This window comes from Muscardinus avellanarius (assembly GCF_963383645.1).
Source record: "Muscardinus avellanarius genome assembly, chromosome: 16".
Classification (NCBI taxonomy): domain Eukaryota; kingdom Metazoa; phylum Chordata; class Mammalia; order Rodentia; family Gliridae; genus Muscardinus; species Muscardinus avellanarius.
In genome coordinates this window covers 20,937,053-20,954,348 of record NC_137802.1, presented here as the reverse complement: position 1 = coordinate 20,954,348, position 17,296 = coordinate 20,937,053, and the positions used below count along the sequence as shown (strand labels likewise).

Below are 17,296 nucleotides of genomic sequence, written 5' to 3'. Positions count from 1 at the left end.
TTTATAAAGCAGACTCCATCCCACTTATATTTTGAGTAAATCCAGATTTTCCAATATTAGATTATATTTTTTTATACAGGATCATTTGCATGTCAAAATCAATATGTTACCCAGAACTGGGCCCAGTTCTTTTGGAGAACACAGAAAGCCCAGGAACCAACCAAAAAAAAAAAGAAAGGTGATCTTGAAGGTGGGGCTAATTGCATTTCCTGTATTTCAGAGGCAGACAGCTTTCCCAGGCATGCTCTTTGAATTATCCACCTCCCCGCGTTCCCATTTTCCCAACATTTGAGTGTGGTGCCCCGAACATGGATTGGGTGAAATGAGGCAAGATCCTGGGACACCTGGATTGAGTCCCCCTGCTGTCGTGACCCCAGCCACCATCCTTATTGATTCTGTTTCTTGTGGTTGCACTTGTCTCACCCTCTTCCATGTGTGTAGGTCCAAACTGAAGACGGTGCATGAACGGATCCCCTTGGCTGGACTGAGCAAATTGCCCAGCGTCCCTCAGATTGCAAAGGTGAGAATCAGCCCTGGAGAGAAGGACATCTCTTCATTCCAGAGCTAGCCCCTGGGAGTGCAGACACAGGCTCTGCCCTTGGGGAGGGGGAGGCCACTTTTCTTTTTAGGCATGAATGAGAGTAGGGGACTTTTGGCAGCTGCCTTCATCTTCCCACCCCTCCCATCTCACCCATGAGACCATGGGTGCCCCAGGTAGACCAGAGAAATGGAAAGGTGGGGGCTGACAGTGGGGATGGCTAGAAGACTTCAGAGGAGGAGTTGGGAAGGGAGACCAGGGGGCCTTCACAGAGGAGGAGAGGCCTGAACCAGGTTGAAGGATGCTCCAGACTCCACACCACCTTGAGTGAGGATGGTCATTTGGCAGAGGGGCCCATATTGCTGTTTGGGAATACAGGGAGCTTGGAAACCAAGTCAGCAAAGTAGGGTGAGAAGGGTGGCTGGATGGGTTAAGTTGGACCCTCACGTGGGAACAGAATCCTGGCATAATTGTGCCTAATACCTTTGGTGGAAATTGGAGAGTAGATAATGTTTTGGTCTTTTTGTGTGTGTATGTATGTGGTACTGGGGATTAACCCTGGGGGGAGGGTTCTACCTTCGAGCAACACCTCCACCCCCATTTTTATTCTTTATTTTTGAAACAGAGTCTCACTAAGTTGCAGAAAGCCTCACTAAGTAGCTGGCTTCAAATCTGTGATCCTCCTGTCTTAGCCTCCTAAGTACTGGGATTATAAGCATGCACCACCATGTTCTGCTGCGATCTTGTATTTTTAAATTTTTATTATTTTTTAAGGTTTTGTGCCACTGAAGATCAAACCCAGGGATGTTTTTCCTCTGAGATATATTCCCTTTCCTATTTTATTATTATTTTTTTTAAATTTTGAAACAAGGTTCTGTTTGTTGAAGGTCCTGCTTCCCAAGTACTGGGATTCCAGGTGCATATGACCATGCCAGCTTTTGGCCTTGTCTGTAGGTTAGAATAAAGCTAAGTCTCAGATTATATCCTGTTCTTCCCCTTACTTCATCAAAAAAAAAAAAAAAAAAAAAAACCCAGACAGGGAACTGGCCTGGGACACACAGTAGCAAACTGCAGAGCCAAAATTGGACCCCACCTCCCAACCCCATGTGTTCTGCCTTCCCATGGGTGCAGGGTGCTGGCTGCACTCCACAAACTCTGTGTTTCTCTCTACTCAGGCTTTCTGTGATGATGTCATGGGGCTGAAGTTCAACCCTGTTCTGTACCCCAAGGTAAGAACCTTCATGCTCCCTTGGGCAGCTTGGTGTAGATGTGGGGAGCTCTCTTCATCGTGGTTGGGTTTTGTGGGGCTCCATAATAAACCCCCACATCTGTGTCTCTCCCTGTGTACCCTCTCACAGACTGGTTCACTGGAACCCACCTCAAGCATACCTGGGTCTCCAGCCCAGCCCAGTAGGTCCCTAGCCTCTATGAAGGTGGCAGAGGGTAGCAGTTTTTATTTTTTTTTAAATATTTTTTGTTTTTCTGGTATTGGGGATTGAACCCAGGGGCATTATACCTCTGTGCTACACCTCTAACCCTATGTTATTTATTTTAAAACAGGGTCTTTCTAAGTTGAAGATGTTCTTATTAAGTTGCTGAGGCTGGCTCTAAACCTGTGATCCTCCTGTCTCAGCCACCCAAGTACTAGGTTTACAAGCATGTACCACCATGCCTGGCTAGAGAGTAGAGATGTTTAAGCTTCTCTGTCGCCAGTGCTGAGGCGTTTCATGATTCTCCCTGTAGCTGGGGACTGCTGCAAATTCATTCTGCCATCATGAAGGGGTGGAGGATACAGAATACCCTGAGGAAGTGAAAGACCAGGTCTTTGCTCTCTATTGCCCATGTTTGAACACTGCAGATCTGAGACTTTACAAGCATCTGCTGGCTTAGTTAATAAATTGTCTGTTTCTTTGGTATCATTGTCCTTAGGATTGGCCTGATATTGACCCCAGTTATAATATAGGGGTTTGAGTGGAAGAGCAATAAAAACAAACCAACAAACCCACTTAAAAGCAATTATGGCTTGACAGGTCTTAAATCATCCATGGACAGAGAATTTCTTAAAATTTGCCACAGGAAAAGACTGTTTCTTCTTAAGTCCCACAGTCTGGAGGAAGAAAATGGAAGCAGAGCTATTCTCTGAGCTTCTGTGGTGGCCACCGTAGTGGTAGCCAAGGCTTTCTAGGGTCATGCCTATCCATTCCCTGAGGCCCAAGTCTGACTACAAGGAGCCAGGAGATGAAATATCTGTTTGGAGTTGGGTGTGGTAGTGCATGCTTGTAATCTCGGTGCTTGGGAGGCTGAGAAAGGAGGATCACAGGTTTGAGGGTAGCCTTAGCTACTTATTGAGGCCCTCTGCAACTTAGCGAGATCCTGTTTCAAAATAAAGAATAAAATAGGGCTGAGGATGTGGCTTGAAGGCAGAATGCCCCTGGGTTCAATCCCAATACAGCAGGCACACGCGATCGCGCGCGCGCACACACACACACACACACACACACACACACACACACACACACACAAAATCTGGGAAGAGAGATCCCCATCCTGGCCATACATTCAGAACCGCTTGGAAGAAATGCCTTAATTGTTCACAGCTGGGCATTCTACTCATAGAAGGAAGCATTAGCCTGCCCATCTGCAGGCCAGAGCAGCAGAGTCCTCTTCCACACACAGCGCTTTTCCAGAGGTTACTTGTTAGCCCTTTTAATGCCTGTAGGCACTTACCAGTAATGTGCTGTGCTCCACTGAGCATTTTCTGTCATTCAGACTGACCTTCCTTTATGATTAAAGTTGAATTAGAGAGGTTTAACCACATACTAAAACCCAGTCATAAAGGCCTAACTGAACCACAGGTTTGACAATTTTTGTTATCAAAATCACATCCATTGTGAGAGCTTGAGGATGTGCATTTACATCATTTACATAATTCTTGCTAAACTTAAGAAAGCTTCTGGCCTGGCCGGGCGTGGGGGCGCATGCGTGTAATCCCCGCGCTTGGGAGGCGGAGACAGGAGGATCGCGCAGGTTCGAAGCCAGCCGCGCTGGCGTAAGAGACCCTGTTTCTAAAATATAAAATAGGTCTGGGAGTATAGCCCGGAGGAAGAAGGGCTTCCAGGAACCCCAGTACCACCAAAAAAAAAAAAAAAAAAAAAAAAAGAAAGCTTCTGGCCTTGGTAATAATGGAAGAACAGCTGTATTTTCATGTTTTCTGTATTTGAAAGATTGCTGAAGTCTGGCTGGGATGTAGGTCTGGCTAAGAGGTGTGTGTGTGGGGGGGTATGTGTATGTGTGTGTGTTTAAAATTCAGAGTTTAGAACATTCTTGGAAGGTCTCCATGACCTTGTGCCTCTCCTTGGCTTTGACTCATCCTAGGCAGGGGTAGAAGGCTCCCTCTAGGGTTTGGCAGCGGGGCTCATCCTGAGGAGGCTTAGTGTCCATTTCCTCAGGTAACTGAGAGCCTCAAAGAGATATGCAGTGAATGGCAACCTAACATGGGCTATTTGTTCCAGCTAGCAAAATTTGCCTGGGTTGTTCTTGCCCTAATATGACATATCAATAATATCTTCTTCATATTGCATAGAGTATCCAGTAGCATCCAAATATTCCTCTCTCCCAACAAGTTGATTCAGCTCTGATCTTTCTGGAGGGTTATATAAAGCATGATAGTGGTAATGATGATAATGGTGCTGGTGATGGTGATAATGAAGGTGGTGGTGGTGATGGTGGTGGTGGTGATGAGAGCTGCTCTGTGCTTAAAACTTTATGTACTAGGTCTCATTGGGTCTTCATAACTACACATTTCCTTTTAAGAGGGAGGAAGCTCAAGTGCAGAGATGTGAAGAGTCTTCCTCAAAGCTATATGGGTAAAAGCAGCAGATTCAGAACTAGAATTTCATGTAACTGACCCCAGATAGCAGCTCGATGAGGCAAAATTGAAAATTAGAACCAAGGGTTAGGTTTTTCTTTATCTTTTTGCATCTTATTAGTGTGTATGTGTACTTCCATAGAGACCATTCATTTTATGGATAAAGAGGTTGAAGTCTGGAGAGGAGCAGTGATTTGTTCAAAATTATATTGCTGAGAACGTTCTTTGGAAGGTCTAGAATTAGAACTAGAGCTGTCCTTGCTGACAGGTTTTGGGGTTCTGGTTTTTACACCACAAATGAAATACTGGGGTAAAGTCAGTTCCCTGAGTTCCACTTAAGTGTCCAAGCAGTGGCTGGTACCTCTGAAAGAGAACAGAATGGATGATGTAATTGCAGTTTGGTTAATTCTGGGGGTAGCAGGTGCTTGGAGCTGGCTAGGTCCTTTGGTACTGCATCCCAACTGCCTGCTTATTAGTTTTCTCTTCCTCTCTGGATCTCTCACCAGGGCCACATTATCTACCAAAATGGGTCCTCCCCCTTCCTTTTACCTTTTCACTTGTCACCATATTAACCAATGATCTTGATTTTTTTCTTTTTTCACACTTTACAGGCCTCTCAAATGATTGTGTCCTATGATGAACATGATGTTAACAACACATTCAAATTTGGGGTCATTTATCAAAAGGCTGGGCAGGTAAGCACCATGAATCCATACTGGTCTTATATCTCTGGCTTCTCATTGAGGACTCTATTTCCCCCACCCTAAGCACAGGGGCCCTACACTAAGTTTCTAAAACATTCTGAATACATTTATCACATTTAAAGTATGAATTGGACTGGAGGTGGCAGAATCCTCAAGATAGTCTACTCCTTACAAAAAGACCTGTAAGTCTTTTAAATGGTAGTGTAGGTTTTCATACAGAAAAGTTCATTTTTTTCTGGCTGTTTTCAACTTATGTTTTTATATATTTTATATATTTCTGTCAGTCACAAGAAAAATCAAGCAAAATTGGTGAACACCAGGGTTTCTAGTTCTTCCTTTTGAGAGCCAGTTGTGAAATCCACTTGTAAGAATTTACCAGCACACCACTGCTGGTGGTCATTTACCAGAAAGTCAGGCAGGTAAGCAACATGGCTCTCCCCACCATGGCAGGTCAGAGTCCCTGTAGCATGCAGGTGGGGCTTTGGGGCTAGCTGGCCACAGTATTTCTCAAAGTGTGATTTCATGAGATGCTGGTCTGAAGAAGTTTTCTGTGAGCAAAGAACATGGGAAAGGAATGTCTGTGATGTAGGGACATTTAAAAGGCTCTGAGAACCCTCAAGGTAAAAACAACAACAACAACTGGACTTCTGGGAAGATGGTGACCGAGAAAAGTAGCATTTACGAGTCCTGCTAAAACTTGATCTCTATTGCCACAAAATCAGCACTTTTCATAGCCAGAAAACACCAGCAACAGAGAAATAAAAAATGTAAACACATGGGACAGAGAAAAAAAGACTAGAAGAACAACCAGAGATCAGAAAAGAAATCAAGCCCGCAATGCAGTGGCCGAGCTGTGCTGGCACCATCTTCCCTCACAGCACCAGGCTCCAGAGAGAAAAGGTAAACAAGGAGCTGAAGTGAGCAGCTGCGGATCATTTGGGTGTAATTAAGCAGTTCATTCAGCGCAAAGAACGTCTAAAACTCCCAGTGACCAAGCTCATCACGCCTTCCAGGGACTCAGAACGGAACTCAAAACCAGAAAAGAAATATGCCAGCCTCAAGGCTGAGGGCGTGGCAGCAGTACCATATTGCCAGCAGCACCAGCCTCACGGCCGAGGGCATGGCAGTAGCACCATATTGCCAGCAGCGACAGCGAGTTCACTGCACCCTGCGACAGCTCCTGATCAGTGCACACAATAACCGTGAGTGAAATTGCGGCCCCTAAAGGAGAAATCCCTGTATTGTACTCCCAGGGACTTGCGCAGCTTTGATAATCTCCTTGGGTTTGAGATTTTGCAATCCCACCCAGTGAAGGAGTAGTGGTGGCAGAGATACCAACCACACCCTAGTCACAGTTCCCCGTGGGAAAACACCAAGCCCGGCACCGGTCTCGCACAGCCTTGATTAACTCCCTGGGTCTGAGACTTTGTGATACAACCCAGTAAAGGAGTAGTGGCAGCTGAGAATACCACAGACTCGAAATACAGAACACTCTAAGTGAAGTCGTAGTGACCTAGGGAAGGCACAAACTTCTGAAATCATGGGAAAGAGGAACAACAATAGAGCAATGAATGCCCACAATCCCATATTATCAGAACCTGATAACACAGAAATTCAGAGATCTCCAGAAGATCAAATCAGGAATATAACTGTAGAAATAATAGAGGACCTTTGAAAAGAATTTAGGGAGAGTCTCAAAGAAATAAAGGATGCAATCATTGAGATAAAGGCCTCAATTCAAAGTACAAATAATCTATTAGACCACATGGAGAATAGAATCTCGCTCCTAGAAGATGCATAATTTATAACTTAGAAAAAAAATAAGACAGTAGGAATCTGACATTGAAGAAATATAGGCCCATTTTAAGAGAGCTAACCTAAGAATAATCAGAATAGAGGAGGGAAAAGAAGGTGAAACCAAAGAGATCAATAATCTCTTCAAAGAAATAATAGCAGAAAATTTACCAAGCATCAAGCAAGAGGTCAATACACAGGTCCAGAAAACTTATAGAACTCCCTTTAGATAGGATCAGAGAAGAGATTCCCCACACCACATAATTGTCAAAAAGACCAATGTGAAAGCCAAGCAGAGAATCTTAAAGGCAACAAAAACAAAAGGCCAAGTGACATTCAGAGGCAAACCAATTAGAATCACTCCAGACTTCCCAAACCAAGTCATGAAAGCCAGAAGGGCTTGGAGTAACATATTCCAAACTCTGAAAGAAAACAACTCCCAGCCAAAAATTTCCTACCCAGCAAAACTAGCTACCAAATTAGATGGGGAAATAAGAAGCTTCCATGACAAACAGAAACTGATGGAATTTATGTCTTCAAAACCAGTGCTAGAGAAAATACTCAAAGAGATTAACTACAAAGAAGAAATAGGTAACACACACCAGAACCAGAAAAACAAGATTTTCCATCCAGCAGACAACTAAGATTGGTTATCTTTGGAGATTCATTATTTATTTTAGTCTTTTACCTATTTCTGAATTGTTTTGTTTGCTTTTATTGTTGCTAATTTTTAGGATTTCTATTTGGAATATTAATATACCTTCAGATATAGCATTTGGAAATATTTTATCCCATTCTATCATAACTTTTAACTCTGTTTACATTGTCTTTGGATGTACAATACTTTTTTATTTTTTAGGAAGTTTGTTTGTTTATTCTTTTGTTGCCTGTGCCTTTGAAATCATATCCAAGAAATCACTGCCAATTTCAATGTTGTGAAATTTTATGACCCAGGTTCTCTTCTAAAAGTTTATAGTCTTAAGATTTACATTTAGGTCTTTTATCTATTTTGAGTTAATATTTGTATATGGTGTTAGGTAAGGGTCCAATTTTATTCTTTTTTCATGTAATTATTATTTTTCAACAATAGTGAAAAGTTTATTTCCTTCACCAAATCTTCTTGGAAACCTTGTCAAAAATAACTTGACCATATATGGAAGAATTTATTTCTAGGCTTTTTATTTTACTCCACTGGTTTATATATCTGCCTTTATAGCAGTACTACACTGTATCAATTACTGTAGCTTTATAAGGTTTGAAATCAGAAAATGTACATCTTCTAGTTTTGTTCTTTTCTGAGATTGTTTTGGGTATTTAGAGTTCATATTTCATGTTAGGATATATTTTTTTCTGAAAAATAATAAATAAATGTATGATAGTTTCACCTTAAAAGAAAAGAAAAAATATCCTCTGGTAAGAAAGAAAGCAAAAAGGAATATTGAAATGTTATCTCTAAGTCATTAAAAGCTTGATATCAGACAAATGAATCTGTTATGTGAGATTGTCATCGTTAATTTGGATAAATTGCTATAATATTAGATGCCAACCACTAAGCCAAGCATGGGAAGGAGGATGGGGAGGGTATGGGGTGGGGATTGGGTAGGGGCTAACTGGGCGTTGTGTGCATGTATGTCCACACAAGTTTTTTTTTTTATCCCATTATGATATATGAATACAGTGCACCAATAAAAAATTTAAAAAAGAATAAAAAAATAAAAGAAATAAGATCTCTGTAAATTGCTGAAGGTCTTGCTAAGTGCTGAAGCTGGCCACAACCTGTGATCCTCCTGTTTCAGCCCCCCCCCCCAATTCTGCGTTTACAAGTGTACACCGCCATGTCTGGCTCATACTTTAATTTTGAAATTTCTTCATTGTCTTTATTGGCATCTGGGAAGACAAAAAAGATCATTATATGCACCCGCTCTGCCATCTTTACCTGGATTTCTCACTGTGATGTATTAGACATGGGTTTGAACCAGTGGGCTTGAGCAGAAATGAGAAAAGTGAGACTCAGACTGGGAGAAGCCAGTATTTAAAGTATTCATTATGTCCTAAAGCTGCCCTCATACATTTTAAGCTTGGCTTAAAAGTTTTTCCATATGTGGAGAGCTGTTACTTACTGAACATGCAAGCACCAATCTTTGTAGAAGGGGCTGAGGCCCAGCTATTCACAAGCAGCCAACTGTCCAAACCATGTTCAAGATAGATGTGAGCTATAACCAATCTGGCAGCCTCTGTACCTCACTGCCCTTTTCTGTAAGACACTTTCTGCTCCTTGGCTATAAGTATAACCTGTCTGTGTGATGGAGTGGGGCATTCTGAATAATTGTTTTTTGTTCAAACTGCTACCCTATTCTAGAATAGTAAAGTCTGTTAGGACCTGCAAAAAACAAAAACAGAAACAAAACAAAACAAAAAAAACAACAACTATAACTTTGTTGGACCCCTCATTTTCCTATTTATTGGACCACAAAACTCTAATATCCTGTTTTATATTATGAACATTTATTAATGTCCCAGCAGGATGGTCATGAGCCAGACACACTCATGTCTCCTCACTTAGGTTCTATGAAAAGAACTTTCCACAAACTTTTTATTTTTGTATTATCCTAGAGCCTAGCATGGTGACCTTATATAAATATCCTAATTGTTATGTGAATTATGGATTAATTAAAATTTTGGCCCTGCTAATGGCAGGTCAGTGGGGTTCTTTGATATTATCTGTGGCTTTTTTTTTGCATGACAGGCTTTTTTTGTTGTTGCTTTTGGCTATATAATAACTGATTTCCTTATCTGAAGCTATTAGACCATAAGAGACATAATGTGAAGAGTTTAGTATCCGAAAGACCAACACTGATGATTCTTATGATTTAAGGGAGATTATTCAGGTAGCCACCCAAATTATTTCCACATATTACATTTTTTATTTTGCACAGCTCGGCTAATATAACCCCCCAATTAAAGTTCTTTGCTTGCAAATTTTACCAAAACAGATCTTAAGGTAATTATAATCCAATGTTCCAGCAAAGTTATAATTACTAACATTAACCATCTACCTCTGAGAAGGAGTCTTTGTGTTGTTTATGTACCTAATGCTACTGTAGGGGGAAAAAATCAGGAAGACAAAATTCTTATTTGGAAAAACTAGGCAGATGGTTGTTTTGCAAATCTACAGCTGGGAGACATTTAATATGAACATTTGTTTTATAAAAACCCTATACTGGTCTTTGGATATTAATGGCAATGACTAAGACCCCTTCCTGGAGTACATGGCCAAGCTCAAGGCCAGCAAAAAATAATGACAGTGCTGATAATACCAGCTGGGTCTCAATCCTGGAGTAGAGGTGCATTTCCCAGAACATGCACTGGATTGTTTTCCTAAATGAGATGCAGATTTCCTGGAAGCTGTGGCTCTCAGGCTTCAGGATCAGATCAAACATGACCAAACATGACCAGGATGCTTGGCTAGAGTTACAATATCAGGGATCATCAAACTTTTTATGTAGAGCCGGGTGTGGTGGCGCACGCTTGTAATCCCTGCACTTGGGAGGCTGAGACAGGAGGATCGCACGGGTTTGAAGCCAGCCTCAGCTACTTAGTGAGGCTTTCAGCAACTTAGTGCAACCCTGTTTCCAAATAAAATATAAAAAAGGTCTGGGAGTATAGCCCGGAGGTAGAAAGCCTCTGGGTTCCACCTCCAGTACCACCAACAAAACAAAACAAAACAAAACAAAAATACAACTTTTTTTTGTATAGGACCAGAAAATAGATAATTTTGGACTTCTTGGGCCGTGGGTGTCTCTGTCACAAACACTCTACTCCACCTTTGTTGTATAAAAGCAGCCATAGACAATATGTAAATGAGTTGGCCTGGTTATGGGCCAGTAAGGCTTTATTGATGAAAACAGGAAATGTACCAGACGTGGCCCAGGGGCCATAGTTTGCTGATCCTTGCTAGAGAGCTGTGTTTGTTAAACCTCAGATATTAACCGACCACATTAAGATCTGTATCATAACATTTGTTCCACCATAGGCCCCTGTCACAATTTTTTTATCACATCTATACTACTATCTTTTATAAAGATAAATAGGTATTTATTTGTTTATTTATTTATTTATGGTGATGCCGGGATTTAACTCAGGGTTTTGTACATGCAAGGCAAGTATTCTACTATTGAGCTACAACCCTAGCCCCCAGTGTGTTTATTTTCTTTTAAATTCTAGATCACAACTCTAACTAGAAAATCAGTATAACTTGCCATGAAATGGAAATGGTTCTACAAAGAAATAAAATTAAAATAAAAATACAATTATTGAAATCTGATAGAGGCGGTTTCCTGTTGAAGACTTAGAACTTGCAGTCTGCTCCTATTTGTCTTAAAGCAGTAAAAGTTGGGCTGGGGATGTAGCTCAGTTCTGTTTGGCATGAGCAAGGCCCTGGGTTCAATCCCTGTCATCCCCTGCCCCCCAATAGCAGGCATGAGGAGGATGTTAAAGAAACCTATTAGAGACTTTATCTTTGAAGTGGCCGGACAAATTGCAGCCATTTATTGCAGACCTTGCAAGTTTACAGAGTCTTCAGCTGTTTGCAGATCCTGCCACTGCAAGGTGGCCTTGTTGGTTCAGCAGGACTAGTCAGGATTTAGAGCTTAGCACTTTGCAGAGCTTGCTACTGTTTCCAGCTTTGCCTTTTAAAAAAAGTATTAAACTTTTTAGTTGTAGATATGTATAGGTTCACAGTTGTAAGAAATAATATAGAGATCTCATGTACCTTTTACCCAGTTTCCTCCAAAGGTCATGTCTTATAAAAGCAATATCATAACCAGGATATTGACAATGATACTACCCATAAACATTATTCATATTTCCCCAATTTTCATTGATTCCTGTGTGTGTGTGTGTGTATGTGTGTGTGTGTGTGTGTGTGTGTATGTGTATTTTATGTCATCTTGTCCACATGTAAGTTCCATAGTCAAGAAATAGAAGAATTCCACCACCAGGTCTCCCTCATAATATACTTTTATAACTATGCCTCTTGCTCCTCTTCCCTTTCCTCTCTCTAGTTCCCAACCCCTGGCAACCATTGATCTGTCCTACAATTTCAAAAACTTTATTTCAAATTGTTATATAAGTGGAATCATACAGCATATATCTTTTTGGGCTGCTTATTTCAGTTTGGTAGCATAAATCTAAGTTCTTGAGCATGTCACTGGTTTGTTCCTTTATATTGCTTAATAGTATTCCATGTTGTGTCTGTTACCAGGTTTTTTTTGTGTGTGTGGTACTGGGGGTGGAAACCAGAAGCTTTCTACCTATGGGCTATACTCCCAGACCTTTCTTATATTTTATTTGGAAACAGGGTCTCACTAAGTTGCTGAAAGCCTCATTAAGTAGCTGAGGCTGGCTTTGAACCCATGTGATCCTCCTGTCTCAGCCTCCCAAGCGCGGGGATGACAAGCGTGCGCCACCATGCCCTGCTCACCAGTTGTTTTTTTTTTTAACCTTTTACCCACTGAAGGTTGTCTGGGTGTTTCCAGTTTTTGGCTATTATGAATAAGGCTACTATGAACATTTCCATACATGTTTTGGTTTTATTTGAACCTAAGATTTTATTTTTCTGGGATAAATGCCTAGGTGTACAGTTGCTAGTCATATGGTGATTGTATGTTTTGTAAGAAACTGCCGAACTCTTCTCTAGTGGTCACTTCCACCATCTGTATATGAATGATCCAGTTTTTCTATCTCCTTGCCAGATTTGGTGTTGTCACTATTTTTTAAAATTATCTTATCAATTCTGATAGATGCATAGTGTTATTTCATTATGGTTTTAATTTACATTTATCTAATGGTTAATGATGTTGAACATCTTTTCATGAGCTTTTTTGCCATCTGAATATACTCTTAGGTGAAATATCTGTTCATGTCCTTCAACCACTTTCTAATTAAGGTTTTCTTTTTCCTGTTGAGTTTAAAATTTTTATAATAGTTTTATTGAGATATAATTCTCATGTCATGCAGTTCACAATAGTATGTGAATTATATCTTCATAAAATGGTTTGTAGTGTAATACACAGTGGTACAGCAATAGATATCTAATTCCAGGACATTTTCATTACCTCCCAAAGAAACCCTATACCCTCAGTGATCACTCTTAAGATCTATTCCTTTTATCTCCTGGCAACCACTAATCTGCTGTCTGTCTTTGTGGACTTGTCTGTTTTGGACCTCTTATAAGTGGAAGCATTGAGCTAGGCATGGTGACTCATGCTTGTAATCCCAGTACTTGGGAGGTTGAGACAGGAGGATCATGCAGTTTTGAAGCCAGCCTCAGCTACTTAGCAAGGCTCTCAGCAACTTAGTGAGATCCTCTTTCCAAATAAAATATAAAATATGTCTGGGAGTGTAGCCTGGAGGTAGAAGAGTCCCTGGATTCCATCCCCAATACTGCAAAAAAAAGAAGTGGCAGCATATGATACATGATCTTTTGTGCCTGACTTCTTAGCAAAATGTTTTCAGGGTTTACCCATGTTGTAGTATGCATTGTATTTATGTGTCTTATTTGTGGACAAATACCACATTGTATGAATATATCAGTTTTTTATCCATTCAATAATTGATGGCCATTTTGGTTGTTTCCAGTTTAGGGCTGATAATCATAGTACTTCTATTAGCATTCATGTAAATTTTTGTGTGGACATAAGTTTTCATTTCTCTTTCATTTCATTCCTACACTTAGGAGTGAAATTGTTGGGTCATATGGTAACTCCATGTTTATCCTTTTTATGTTTCCATAAGCTATGTTTGAAGGTTCTGATTTCTCTGTATCCTTATCAACACATCATATATATGTATATGTATATACATGTATATATGTGTGTGTGTATATATATTTATTTATTTTTTGGTGGTACTGGGGATGGAACCCTTCTATTTCCTTCTATTTCCGGGCTACACTCCCAGACCTATTTTTATATTTTTTTATTTGGAAACAGGGTCTCTTAAACCAGTGAGGCTGGCTTTGAACCTATGCGATCCTCCTGTCTCCTTCTCCCAAGCACAGGCATTACAAGCGTGCACCACCACGCCCGAAATATTTTTTTTTTAAATAGCCATCCTGGTGAGTGTGAAGTGGTATATTATTGTGGTTTTAATTATTGTAGAGTTTTGAGAATTCTTTACATATATTTAATAAGAGTCTTTGGTTAGAAGTTCAGTTATAAAATTTCAATTTGGGATCATGTTTTTGATACCAAATCTGGGAATTCTTTTTCCTCAGCTTTGCCTTTTGTTCTAACCTTTACTTAAATAGAAAGGCATCATTAACTAGCTCTGAGGATCCAGGTCTGTTGAAGGATCTTTCACTAGTCCATTCTCCAATTGATGACAGCTATGAGAGCTATATATTGGGAAAGAGGTAAGAAGGAAGAAAGGGCCAGGTATCTCATTGGAAGTTGTTTTCTTTTAGGGCTTGGAATTCATCATTCCCACATATCCTGGTTTTGAAATTTGGTTTGAGAAATCTGGAGTAATTCTTATTAGTTTACCTCTTACTGTGACCTGGCCTTTTGATCTTGATACATTTAAGATTCTCTCCTTGATGTGGCACAGGGAGATTCTTTTTTGATCTTGTCTAATTGGGGCTATGAATGTCTTTTGCATGTGAATATTCATATCATCTTTCAGGTTTGGAAAATTCTCAGTACTGTGTCTCTTAAGAGGTTTTTTATGCCCTTGGTTTGTATCTCCAGGCCTTCCTTAATTCCAAGGGATTTGGTCCCTTGATGCTTTCCCAGGTGTTCTGATTATGGTTTCTTAATGTCTTTTGTGTATTCTATTTAAATATACTATCTTCTAAGCTGGAGACTGTGTTTTCCATATGGTCTAGTCTGTTGGCAATACTTTGTATTGAATTTTAAAATTTGATTCATTCAAAATTTCTGTTTGGCTTTTTTTTCTTGAGAATTTCAATTTATTTATTGACATGTTCTCTTTCGTCCTGTATATTCTTTGAGTTCCTTCCTTAGATCTTTTTTTAGATATTTGATCATCCTAATAATCAAACTTCTGAGTTCCCCACTGGTATTTTCAGCTTCTCTATATTTGTAAACTCCATTTTTGGGGTTATGGTTATTTATTGTTGATTTGTTGGCCTTTTCCCTCAGTTTATCAAGGTTCTTTGATTTTTTTTCTCTTTCTGTAATAGTTTCCCTTCTAATTTCTTGGTGTTGACTAGTGTAGCAAGGTGCAATATCTCTTAGCTGGGCTAGAGCTATAGTTCAGTAGCTGACAACTTGCCCTATGAACTCATAGTGTCACTCAAGATTCCAGTATCACAGAAAAGAGGAAAGTAAACATCTGGACAACCCTTCTTTCAGCACCAAAACAGTGTTTTCTAATACTTACCCCTGTTCCTATTTCCCTTCCAGACCTTGGAGGAGGAGCTATTTGGGAACAATGAGGAAAGCCCAGCTTTTAAGGAGTTCTTGGATCTTCTAGGAGACACAATCACACTGCAGGACTTCAAAGGGTGAGTTTTAGCCAAGGAATAGCTGGATCTCCATTAATGAGACCCTAGAGGAAGGTCCAGGGGAAGATAGCTCAGTCCTCAGGGATAGCATGTGAGAATTAAAAAGTATTCAAGGAGCATAAAACTGTTTTTCAGCCTCTGATCAATACGCACCTGCATTCCTAAAGAATCAATGTTCTAAGAGATAATCCATCATGACAGATTATCTGAAAGGCACTGGCTTTTGGCCTTAGGATATGTGATGAGATTGTTCCCCCTGAGATTTTCCTCCCTAATTACATTTGGCTCAGATAGAGTGAAATAAATCTGCGTTCCCCTCTTCTCACCTGCCAAGCTAGAGTTTTCTGTGCGTGGAAGGAAATGATCTATTTTAAATAATACACAGAAATATATAATTAAGAGTTGGTATAAATATAATAATCCTATACAGGAATCTGTGCAATGGTGTATAGTTCTTTAAGTGGACATAAAGGTAGAATATTGGGACTATTTGTTGGAATATACTGACTCTTGGTTTTCCCTGGTAAAAGCAACATTTAGAAGTATTTCAGACCTGGCCAGCTAAGTAGCAGGCACCTGGCTGAGGGCCCTGTAACTCACAACCCCCACCTTGGGAGCCAAAATAACAAGAGCTCCTAACATCATGTGTAAAAGTACCTAGCCTAGTTGTCTGGTGTGCAGTAGGTGTTCATTAATTGCTTTTTTCTCTGCTTCCTCCCTTCCCTGCTTCCTTCTCCTTCTCCTTCCATCTTCCTTTGTATTTTCGCCACTTCAAAGTCCACTGTTGTCTGAAGTCAATCACACTTGGGTTAAACCCAGCTCTGCTACTTATGAGCATTAAAACTTTGAACCAGTGACTTTACCTTGGCCTCAGTTTCCTCATCTATTTAAAAGGATATAAAAAATTACCTTACAAGGTTGCTGGAGGATTGGAATAGATAATTCACCTGAAATACTTAGTCTAGTACCACACATAATTGTTACTGTTCTTATTGTTATCATCTTTCATTGACTTTGAGGTGCCATTATTTATTATAAGATGTATCCTGATTTTGGTGATATGAAAATGTAAAAAAATATGGGTCTTAGAATAGACAAAGTATACTATATCAATCCCAGAAGAACCCCAAAGATCATGTAATCTCATCCCTTCATGTTATGGAGAAAGGAAACTAAGGTCTAGGAAGATTAGGTGGTATGCCTAAGGTCCTACGGTGATTTAGTGCCAGAGCAAACTGAGAACCCAAGCCCATGAAATGCCCTTTCCATGCTGGGCTGAGCACACTTTCTGGCTTCTATTAAGTGCTAAGAGACTAATTTCAGGGTCCATCTCCATTTTATTTAAGGAACCTGCATTTGCATTTTCTTCCCCTTGCTGAAGAACATGGTCCAAGGTTGGCCACCATGTTTCTGTAAAGGTAGAAGGGATAGATTCAGGAAACATACCAGTTCCTTCCTGTTTTTCTTTTTTACCTGTGAGGAGAGAGTCTGAGAAGAGACTGCCCCCTGGATACTCCCCAGCTGGGTGCTTTAGTGTGGTTGGGCCTCCAAACCAGGGACTAGCTGGGTGGAAGCCAAGTATCTGTCACTCTCCTGGCTGGATCCAGGTGCTCCTATGGAGCTAACCAGCATCCAGCAGGATGGCGGGTTGTCCTGGCTCTTGGATGTGGCCTTGCAGAGAGCAAAGGCCCATGTTTAGCCTTGGGGCCTCTGCAGCTGTGATGAGCACTTGTCTGGGGTAATAGATAGAAGGCTTCCCTTACCCCATGACCTGCAGGGTGGCTTGAAGCAGAAGTGCTGCCTTTGTCTCTTAGACAGTGGGTACATGTTAGAAGCCCAGGACTAGTCTCAGAGGAACACACCTC

The 17,296-nt window shown here is 40.6% G+C and overlaps 1 protein-coding gene across 1 annotated transcript in view; it reads left to right on the top strand.

Annotated features, from left to right (window-relative positions):
* Nucleotides 1-17,296, top strand: part of RAP1GAP2 (RAP1 GTPase activating protein 2) — a gene marked incomplete at both ends in the record, with an annotated part of 286,135 nt that overhangs the window by 231,774 nt on the left and 37,065 nt on the right. The window contains 4 exons of the mRNA XM_080713983.1: nucleotides 442-520; nucleotides 1,714-1,767; nucleotides 5,018-5,101; nucleotides 15,331-15,431. Of these exons, the coding sequence (XP_080570109.1) occupies nucleotides 442-520; nucleotides 1,714-1,767; nucleotides 5,018-5,101; nucleotides 15,331-15,431 (318 nt within the window). The remainder of the gene's footprint in view (nucleotides 1-441; nucleotides 521-1,713; nucleotides 1,768-5,017; nucleotides 5,102-15,330; nucleotides 15,432-17,296) is intronic.